This window comes from Equus caballus, chromosome 19 (genome assembly GCF_041296265.1).
Source record: "Equus caballus isolate H_3958 breed thoroughbred chromosome 19, TB-T2T, whole genome shotgun sequence".
NCBI lineage: Eukaryota > Metazoa > Chordata > Mammalia > Perissodactyla > Equidae > Equus > Equus caballus.
In genome coordinates this window covers 21,787,902-21,798,855 of record NC_091702.1, presented here as the reverse complement: position 1 = coordinate 21,798,855, position 10,954 = coordinate 21,787,902, and the positions used below count along the sequence as shown (strand labels likewise).

The 10,954-nt window shown below is 45.6% G+C and overlaps 1 protein-coding gene and 1 long non-coding RNA gene across 31 annotated transcripts in view; one reads left to right on the top strand and one right to left on the bottom strand.

The window, feature by feature from the left end:
• Positions 1 to 5,207: 5,207 nt before the first annotated feature.
• Positions 5,208 to 8,479, bottom strand: LOC138918962 (uncharacterized). Its single transcript, XR_011428754.1, has 2 exons — positions 8,361 to 8,479; positions 5,208 to 7,892 (listed from the first exon to the last, which is right to left on the bottom strand). It is a non-coding gene; the product is annotated as an uncharacterized lncRNA (long non-coding RNA).
• TNIK (TRAF2 and NCK interacting kinase) overlaps positions 7,879 to 10,954 on the top strand; it is a 383,452-nt gene continuing 380,376 nt past the window's right edge. For 28 of the 30 annotated variants that reach the window (XM_070242624.1, XM_070242618.1, XM_070242622.1 and 25 more), the window contains exon 1: positions 8,125 to 8,646. In XM_070242624.1, coding sequence (XP_070098725.1) covers positions 8,590 to 8,646 — 57 coding nt within the window. In that variant the 5' untranslated portion in view covers positions 8,125 to 8,589. Of the gene's footprint in view, positions 8,647 to 10,954 lie in introns of all 30 variants that reach the window. The other 2 variants (XM_070242619.1, XM_070242611.1) reach the window with 1 other exon arrangement.

Genomic DNA, 10,954 nt, shown 5'->3' with positions numbered 1-10,954 from the left:
TTTAAGTTACTAGCTAGAGACAAATCTCCTTCTGGTGAAGAAGGTCCAAGAATTGTGAATCAGATATTCAGATAAACCTGTGACATGAATATTGAAATCTCGCAGTAATGTGGTCCGAGAATGTGGTATCTATGATTGTTGCCTTTTGGAAATTATCAAACTTTACCTTGTGGCCTCATCAAGTTTCGTCAGTTTCCTATGGCAGATTTGAAAAGCTTGTGTGTTCTTAGTTTACTGGGGTTGTTTCACTTTGCTTTTTTACACACTCTGGGAACTTCTGTCTTTTAATAAGGAAATTTAAATATTTATACTTATTCTGATATGTTTGTGCTTATGCCTGCTATATTATTCTTTGGTTGCAAGCATCAGCAGAAACCAACTCCGACTAGCATGAACAAAAGGCAAAGATACTGAGGACAGAGAATTGATAGTTAGGCTCGAAGGATGTAGTAGGTTTTAGTTTCCAAAAATACTGCAATATCTTCCATCCCACATGTTCTTCTTCAATGTGACTGCGACACTCCACCCGTTAAAAGGTGAAATGTATGTGACTTCTTCTTGAATCTGGGTAGATTTATGACAATGGCAGAATTGAAGTCACATCACTTCTGAGGCTAGGTCATAAAATGTGATACAGCTTGTGTCTGGTTCTCCTGGGATAATCGCTCTTGGAATTCAGCCATGCCATGAAGGAGCCTCAACAGCCCATGGAGAGACAAACCTGGAAAGGAACCAAAGCTTCTAGCCATCAGCCCTGGCTGAACACTCAGCAGATAGCCCGGCACCAAACTGGCTAGGTAGATGTGCGAGCCATTTTGGAAGCAGGTTCTCCAGCCCTAGCTAATGCCCTATGGAGCAAACGAGACTCCTCCCCCAACCCTGCCCAGATGATAGATTTGGGAGCTCAAGAACGAACTGTTGTTTTATTGACTGAGTTTTGAGGTGGTTTGTTACACAGGAATAGATAACCAGCACGGAGAATCAAGTTTGGAAATGGGCATGAAACAAGGCAACTTCTGAGAAACAGAATGGACTCTAGTAAATATCTTATGGGTAGGGTACCAAAATTGAAAGGAATAACTACTAACCATTTTCAGTCTTATTACCATTCTTCTTAAGTTCCAGGTTTCTGTGAAGGGGTCTTTTAATGTTCTGATTTCAGACACCTACTCGCCCTTTGGCCACCAATGGGCTGAAGATCTGAGTAATAGCCCCAGTAATCTGAAACAAGGGGAAAGAGACAATTATTCAGAAGGAAATATGGATACAGGAAATATTACTAGTTTTCTATGACTGCTGTGACAAGTCACCACAAATTCAGTGGCTTTAAACAACATAAATTTATTTTCTTATAGTCTGGAGGTCAGAGGTTCAAAAGAGGTCGTATTGGGCTAAAATCAAGGTGTCAGCAAGGCTGCGTTTCCTTCTAGAGGCTCAAGGGAGAATCTGTTTTCTTGCCTTTCCAGCTTCTAGAGGCTGCCCACATTCCTTAGTTTATGGCCCCCTTCCTTCATTTTCAAAGCCAGCAATGTCGCGTTTCTCTGTGCCTTCCTTCCATGTCACCTCTTCCTCTAATTCAGACTCTTGCTCTGCCTCCCTCTTTCACTTTTAAGGACTCTTGTGATGACAACCGGCCCACTATGCGAATCCAGGATCATCTCCCCGTTTCATATTTTTTAATTTAATCACACATGCAAAGTCCTTCCTGCCATGTAAGATAACATATTCATGGGTTCTGGGGATTGGAACATGGATATCTTTTGGGGGGGCTGTTAGTCTACCTACGACAGTATACAAAAGCAGAATGGATGCTGAGTGGGCCCCACCACTCAAAAAACATGCCCTTTACAATACACATTCTGGTTTATATTTTTTCTCTTCTTAATTTGATTGAATTTATCATTATCCTTGTGCCATTTTTTCTCTCAAGTAGTTTGTAACTTAAACATCCAGTTTATATCTGCCTCTATGGTAACCCTTATACTTATCAGGCATTATTGACTTACAATTTTCTGTATGTGTTTAGAGATAGTATCTATACACATCTTCAAATAAGACAAAAATCTTAGTATGCTTTTCTCTCTCTCCTTTCCCTTTGCCCTCATAATAAGATCATTTCAGTTTGACATGATCATTATTTCTTTTTACTTTATGAATCAGCAATAATAAAAACTTAATTCAAAGTTTTCATTTTTGTTTTCTATAACAGGAAGTATTTGGCCACAAATAACAGAAAACTCAACTAAAAGTGGCTTAAACAAAATGAGAAAACTTAAGGTCACATAAAAAGAAGTTCAGAGATTGGTTGTTCCTGGATTAATTTAGTGGCTCATTGATGTCATTAAGGATCTAAACGATTTTCATCTTCTGCTTTCTTTCTCAAGCTCATCCTGACCTAGTAGGAAGATGGCTGCCATGGTTCCAGCTATCACATCCACAGACAACCCCATCTGGAGACAGTGTGTTAGTTATCTGTTGCTGCACAACAAATCAAATGTCTAAAAACAATAATAAAATCTACTATTTTTCATGGTGTCTGTGCGTCGGGATTTGGGAGCAAGTTGGTTGGGTGGTTCTAGCTCAGGATCTCTTGTGAGCTTGCAGTCAGAGCCACTTGGGATCACAGTCATCTGAAGGCTTGACTGGACTGGACGATTCAAGGAGGCTCACTCACATGGCTGGCAAGCTGCATGACTATCGGCAGGACGCGGTGGCTGGCTTCCCCTACAGCAGTGGTTCTCGACTAGGGGTGATTGTGCTCTCCAGGGGACATTTGGCAATGTCTGGAGACATTTTTGGTTGTCACAGCTGGGAAGACGTTATTGGCATCCCGTGGATAGGGACCAGGGATGCTGCTAAACATCCTATACTGCACAGGACAAGCCCCCACAACATGAATTATCAGACCCAAAATGTCAGTAGAGCTGAGGTTGAGAAACCCTGCCTTAGAGCAGGTGAACCAAGAGATCAAGGTAAAAGCTGACTTGTCTCTTCTTACCCAACTCCAGATGTCCCCTGTATTCTATGTGGAGGGCTCTACAAGGAGGGTAGGTAACGGGAGGTGAGGCTCAAGGGAGCCACCTTGGAGGATGGCTATCACAGGCAGGAAGCTTTCCCTGGCCCTCTTCTCTTCTCTCTCCTTCTCTTCTCTTTTCAGTTTTCAAAGAGGAAAACCATTCTTATAACCCCCCACCAGACTTCTCCTTAGTCAGTGTTGCGTGATATGCCTATGTTTAAACCAATCATTAGGAGAGAATAGAATTGCTATGAGGACTTTAGACCATTTAACAGTCCCCCTCCCTCCGGGGCTGGGGAGAGCCCATGTTCTTTAAACACATGAAGGATAAATTCTCACAATCAGAGTTTTGCTAGTAAGGGAGAAAGAGAACGAGTGTGAGTGCTAACAGTCTGCTACCTCTGCTCACCATGGTCTTTCGCGTCACACATTTTCTTTGTGGATTCTTTGGTAGAATACATTTTCCAATGATAATTTAAGAGATGATCAACCATTTGAATCCTTATGCGTCTGAAAGTATGTCATTATTTTGTATTCTTTCTTGTGTTACTTTATTTGGGTAGATAATTCTAAGTTGGAAACAATTCCCTTAGAATACTTTGTTCCATTATCTACCAGCATCCATTGTTGCTGATGAGGAATAGTGACCTGGTTAGAATTGTCTTTTTATCCTTAATGCTCTGAAGTTCCATCATGATGTGTTTGAGTGTAGTACTTTTTACTTACGCACTAAATGGGAGATTTTAGCCGGAAGATGCTGAAACATTTTATATCAATTCTTTAAGGATTTCCTTCCATCCATTCTAGATGAATGTTAGAACTTCTAAATTTATTCCCTATGTTGTTTAGAATTTTGCTCATTGCTTTAACTTTTTTCCTGCAATCTGGGAGAAAACTGGGCCCAATCTTCTAGTCTATTAATTCACCCTTCAGTTCAGCCTGAATCAGTACAGTATGGTAAGGAAAAGCCTGAGTTCCAATCCTGACTCAACCATTTATTACTGTGTTGCCTTGAGTAAGTTAATTAACCTTTCTATTCTTCAGTTTACTTCTCTGTAAAATGAATATGCTAATGATATTGCCTACTTTATAAGATTATAAAGATTAAATGTTAATATATGAATGCTGAGAAGAGTACTTGTAGCAAAGTATTATTATTGTTCAATCTATTCATTTTTAAAATTTCAGTAAATATATTCTTAATTAGTCCTCTAACTGGTTTGTTTTCATAATAACCTTGTTGTTTTGTGAATGTAAGATCTTGTATTTTCCCTCTGAGGATAAAAAATATATACTATAAAACTTCTTTTTGCTCTGTTAAAAAGAACTTTGGGTGTTCAATCATTTGTTAATTGACATTGGTGCCTCTCTTTCATAGTAAGATTCCTAGGAATGATTGGCGATTCTGGGTTGTCCACGCATCTTAGCATTTGGAAGTCTCATTTGCCTATCTGTGGGGCTGATTCAAATGCAGAGTGCTTCTCTGCTGAGGGGGAAGGGAGACAGGACAGGACAGGGGGTGTGTGTGTGTGTGTGTGAGTGTGTGTATGTGTGCGTGTGCGCGCGTGCACGCGTGTTCCCATTTCTCTTGGCAATTGGTGAGCAGCTCCTTGGGGTGACCCTGTCTCCTTGGCCCAGGCACCCACATTCACAGAAAGTGCGTATCAGGGCTAGGGGTGCACACATCCACCTGCCCATTCTCATTAGCCTGCTTAATTTTCTTCATATCACTTATTACCATCTAAAATAACCTTTGTTATCGATTATTTACTCACAAGTTTATTATTGGCCTCTGTAAAGGCAAAGCTCCAGGGCCTAGTACTGTGTCTTGCACAGAGCACATGATCTATGTACATGTTGAATAGGTGAAGGAGTGAATTAGTGCCACTCTTTAGTTACTTGCCGTGATGAAAGTGCCTGCTCGTTGTAGCCATTGCTTCTGAGCTGGAAGCTGCCCCAACTTTCACCCTGGTCCCGCTCCATACAGTTTTGATTTGTGGTTCTACTAGCAATTCAATCCTGCCTGCTTTATATAACCTAGGAAGTCCTCTGAATTGCTGGACCACTGATGCTGCCTTTTTTGTCTTCTAGAACTCTAATGAATTTTTAAAAATATACTTTCTGCTACATCTAGGGATTTGTGGTGACAGAAGATGTAAGGAGTACGCTTTTAGAAGCTCCACAAGCAGTGTTACAGATTTCCACAGTGTTTATTTTAGTTGGAACATGGATTTGACATTAAATAACATTGAACTTAATATGGAGAACAGAACCCCTTTTGGGATTCTTTCTCTTTTTTATAAATATTTTTAAAATATAAAAATATTTCAAATATACAAACAGATACAGAGAACAATATAATGAATTCCCACTAGTAACAACTCAGATTTAACAATTCCAAACATTTAGCAATTCTAGCTTGAGATCTATTTTTTTTTTTTTAATAAATTAGATATCATTGTTGGGGCCTCCTCTGGGACTTCCCATTCCATTCCTCTTCCTTCCTTCTCACTACCCTGAAGCTCAACCGTACCCTTCCTGCCTGTGTCCATGCTTTTTACACTTAACTACATATTTACACAGACACATACAACAGATCATGTTCTGCAGACTTTCAAGCTGCACACAAATGACATCAATTCTTTCAATCCTTCACATGACACCAAGAAGAAAATCTCACTTAGGTTAAGTTTTGAATGCCTTTTCTGGCATTTCCTAATCTCTCTTAATAAACTAAGAGTGGGCCCCAGGATAGAAGCCTGGGGCAAGCAATGATAGCTAGCTAGAATTTAATAAGATTGCTTTATTTTCCTTCATGTTTATTTTAATGGTTTCCTTCTATTTTTTTTTTAGCAAGTGTTGCTAGCTTTCCATTTACAGTAGCAATTTATGTTTCCTTTTAAATTAAATGTAAGAATATAGTACTGATTTAAAGAAAAATATTAAGTAAATAATAACAGTCCAGGAAGTACACAGACATGGCAAAAAATTAGGAGTTTGTACTGAAATGGCTGAAATTTGATGCACACTCGACCTAAAGGATGGAGTTGAAGTTCCTTAATGGGGCATCTAAGGTCCACCTGAGCTGACCTCTGCTTTCCTTCCCAGTCCAGTCGCCAGTCACTTCACCTCCCGCACAAACTGCTGGAGTGTCCTCCTTGCCTTACCAGCTGGAGGTGCCTCGGCTGTTGTAATCTCTCCTTTTATGGTATTTCCTGTAGCCTCATCCCTGCCTCCACTGCCTCTCTCGTCATCCTCTCCGGGTCCTAGGAAGCCCTCTACCACTTAGTACCCATTACAGTACTGAACACAGAGCTTTCTAATCTAATTCTAAATCTAAGGGTTGAATTTAGTGCCACTGTCAACGGTATCGTCAAGGCCTGAACCACTCACTAGCGCCAAAATAAACGATCCTTTTGTGATGTTTCAAATAAAATCTGGAGTATAAAATGGAGAAAAAAATCTTTATCTCATTTTTCTTATGTTTGGAGTTTTAAAAATAGTTCTGTTCATAGATCTCAATATTTGATCTTAAATTATTTTCTTTCAACATTGAGACAATACATTAATTTGTCATCTAGATTGAGGGTAAAAAAGGGACAGAGAAGGGTAAAACAAGGACGATGACAGGAAATGATAGTTTGTAACGTCATTTCGACATTACTTGGTGTCTTACTGCATGTTCCTTACTACCTCGAGCTGGATGATTTTAGTAAAAACATGAGAGATGAAATCGAGCGTTTTGAATATAACACGTTTAAACGTTTGACGTTTTAACGGCAAAAACGCCTAAACAACTGTTGTGGCCGTTAAGATGTTGGAACAATTTCAAGTTTCATGATCCACAATGCACATAAATAGATACAATAATAGAAACAGCACAGCGTATACCGAATGCTGGGTGAAAGTCTCCTAATGTCTGCAGTTGTGATGAACTTGCTGCAGTGGCTTCCATTCATTCATTCAAAAGCCTTATTCTGAAGCTGATATTCACACTACACGATTAAAATTCCTCAATGCCCTTGGCCAGAAGTATGCTCATCTTAACAGAGGTGCAGATAATGCTTTCAAAGCTACTGCTGTATTTGGGGAAGAGTTCAATTTGAGCGTTTCTTCCCGCATATTTCGCGTGGTCACCAGGGCTGGAGAGGCGGGCTGTGCCGGGAGTTTGGGGAAATGACTTCACACTCTTGATTACAGAATGTCGTGTTTACCACTGTAGACGTTCAGCCTTTAAATGAGAAAGCGGGTGGAGCAAAATCGCTCTCACGCCGTACATCTTGTATGTTACATCTTTTTCCCCCAGCCAAACTTTCTCCATCAGTCTGGGTAGGTCAGCCGCGGAAACGCTGCCTGAAAGCGAAACGCAGGGTCCTGAGGCGGCAGGTCTATGAGGTGTTGCCATACCCAGTGTCGCCTTTGGAGTTACCTGAAGCATTGCACCCAGAGAACAAGCTTCTCGTTTCTATTCGGTCGTTTCCGTGGGGAATTGCGGCACCGGCAGGTCCTGGGTGTGGCGATGCCAAAAGGGAGCTCCGATCTCCCAGCTCTCCCGCTTCTGGCAAACCTTCCCGGCTCCGAAGCGGCGAGTGACCGTCCCCCAAGACCCGCCATCCGGAATCCCGGGGGCAGCTGGCGGACCCGACCCAGCGGCCGCTGCAAATTGCTAAAGCGCGGGGCTGGGCGCGCTGTGCCAGTGCGCTTCTCCCCCATTCGTTCCGTGGCTGGAGGCGGATCCCCTTCCCAGCACACAAGTCCTTATATGCACCGGTTGCACCAGCCCGCGTTACTCCAGCCCCACAAATAATTAATGGGGGCGGGAGGGCGTCGCTCTTTCTTTTCTCTGGATTTTTTTCAGCGCTAGAGCATTTGCACCCTGTGGAGAAACCCCCAGATGCGATTGAAGGGCCATTTTGCTGCAGCGCATGAATTGGACACACAAAAATAAAGCCCCCTTGTCCCTATGATAAGCACGGCAGGGTTCAGGCACAGCTCTTCAGATCCAGCCGGATTAGCCAGCAAAAGCCCGGGCGGAAAGGGTGCACGCCCCTCCCCCACCCACGGTGGTGCAGAGGGACCGGGTCAGGAAGCGCGGCCTCTCCCCAGGCAGAAACCACGCCTCCTCCGCCTCCCCCCCCCCTTTACTCCTCCCAGGAAGCGGTGATAGACAGTTCTGTGTGGTTCTCCACCCCCACCCCCCCAGCTGAGTGGAGGAGTTGATGTGTCTCATTATAACAGCCAATGCAGCCGCCATCCACGCACAAGCAAAGCAGCATGTCCCATTTAAATACACCCACGCAGCCCGAGCGCCCTTAGCCGATCAGGGCGCGCAGCCCACACGCACCGCGGCTCCGGGCTTGGAGATCCGCGCAGGTTGGGCTCCCGGACCCCGCCGACCGACGCGCGGAGGATCGGGATCCGGCGCTGCCGGGCGGGGGTGGGCGGGGGAGGCTGGGCCCGGGGCCTCTGGCGCGACACCCGCATGAGGACGCGAGTGAAATAGACCAAGGTGGAATTTCCAAGGGAGAAGCTTCGGGGTGGTTTTGGTCCATTTCTCCGGCAAAGAAGTAGACATGGCGAGCGACTCCCCGGCTCGCAGCCTGGATGAAATCGATCTCTCGGCTCTGAGGGTGAGCAGAACATGTTTTCTGATTTCTTTCCAGTGGTTTGGGTCAGACTGAATGGGCTCGGTGCGTGGACGGGGGCTGGGGCTGGTGGGCAGAGGCGGGGGAATGCGATAGGGAGGGAACATGGTTTCTGGTTTTGATTCCGGGGCTGCCGAGGTGCGCTTGGCTGAGCCCCCACGGCAGGGGCTGTGCGGTACGTGTCCCCCTTTGGTTGTAGCCGAGGCTCCCCCGAGAGCGCGTGGAGCTTATGCCAGTTTCATCTTAGACCGATGAAGAGCATTAAAATGAAAGGCTCAATCTGTGTGTGTGTGTGTGTGTGTGTGTGTATGTGTATACACAAGCCGCGGGCAGTCGTCTTGTGCCAAGGCGCGAGACCCCTCTGTCCCTTTCTGCAAAAAGAAGAACAGCGTGAATAAAGGTACTGGCTCCTCAGGTTTTCCAGCTACCTGCAAGATGGTATTGTGAGCCTGGCTGTCCCCGCGAAGGCGAACCTGCCGCTCCAAGGGGGCAGCTATTGCTGTGCTCGCCTCATAGATGGCAACTGCCTCCCCTTCCCCCTTTTCTGCCTTCTGCGCCCCGACTCCCCCTCAGCGCTCTCTTAAATGCCGGTCTGCCACTCACCTTTATTTATGGTTTTAACTCAGCCATGCCTGTGCTTTCTGACTTTGTGGCTGTGACATTTCAGTTTTATGGCTGAACTTAAGCAGGTGAAAGGGATGTGTTCTCTGCCTTTCCCCAATCAGACCGGAACTCCCGGGAGTGTGTGTGTGTGTGTGTGTGTATTTTCCCCGCGTCTGCGGCCAGTCCTTTGTAGAGAGCACTTCCCTCCCCCGCCCCGGCCTCACCGGTTTGCATTTACCTTCACGTGAATTGACTCCGACGTCGTTTCATTGTATCGACTGAGGCATCACTGATACAGAATCCATTTTGCTGTTGTTTTGAGATCAGAGTACCAGGAATCCCAGTGCAGCCTCGACGCCACCCCACCCCCAACCCCATTCCCAACACACTCCTTCGGGGAAGGAAGGGGTAGAGCTTTCTTGCCATTTGAATTAGATGCTGCCTGCCGGGAAGGGGGGAGGGGAGGGGGTGGCAGCAGGGGTCTGAGAAGGATCGGACACCAATTTAAGGACAGCTTCTTCCTCTCTTGAACCAAAAATAAATTTGAATTTTAAAGAAGCCACTGCATCTCCTTGAGGCATGGAGAGTCGGAGACCGAGTCGGTGGTGGCTCTCAGCGCGGAGACGGGCAGGATGGGTGAAGCTCGGAAGTTCACACGCCCTCCTGAGGAATACATTGTTAGACTGATGCTAAATCTCGGCGCCGTGTGCCTGAATCTTCAGTACTTCTCCTGACATTGCCTCCTTCTCTACGGTTATTTTAAAGACCTACCTTTACGGTCAAAGTGGTACTTTTTCTTTAGTCTCCTCAATCGTCTCTCCCTTCCCCCCTCTTTTATACTCCCCCTCCCTCTCTCCTTAATCCTTCTTTCCAAGAGGTGAGTTTTCTGCAAGGCAGTCAAGGCGTTGAGAAGGAACAGAGATGCCATTTGAAATTGGCTTTTTTGATAGTTGGGCGGCGAAAGCCCATTCATGTGTTTGTACAGTAAGTGTCTATTTCCCTGGCCCCAAAATGCCACATTCAGAACCCACTGACCCCTGGGCAGCTGGGGGTGGGGGTTGGTAACAGGGTGGGTGCTTGGGCCAAGTCTGTGGCTTCCTGCCTTACAGACTGTTGTGTTCATTTGCCCTACTTTCTGTGCTGGGAGTTGCTGCCAGCCGGTTAATCAGGTGGATGGATGGCCCCGACTTCAGGGTAGGGGAAAGTGGCAAAGGCAGGGGATGGAGTCTGAACAATGGGCAAGCCTTGTGATTTCCCTGAGTTGGAATCTCCACACCACTCTGATGGAAAGCGCTCTAATGTGATTTTCAGTTGGGCTGGGCTGGAGGGGTCTCTCATGGGCTTTTTTCCTGGGAAGGTTTTCTGAGATGCCGAGCACAGAGCCTACAGGCTTGTGAGCCTCCATGAGGGCTCACCAGCCAGCCTGGAGTGCTGTCCACTCATAGGACGACTGTGCTCCTGAGATCTGTGTTTTGAAAAGACATCTTTGTGGGATTCACTGGCGTTGCCCTTTGTGGCCTGGGCTTAGTGCTCTGCCTCTGTATTTCTCCCTGCAGGAGGTGTGGGAAGAGGGAGGGCTACAGCTGGCTCAGGAGCTGGGGAACTGCTGGCTGAAAGACTTCAATGCCAATGTGGAGACAGTTGCGTCCTGGCGGGCTGGGGTCTGCCACCTGTCTTGTGGTGGGTGAGG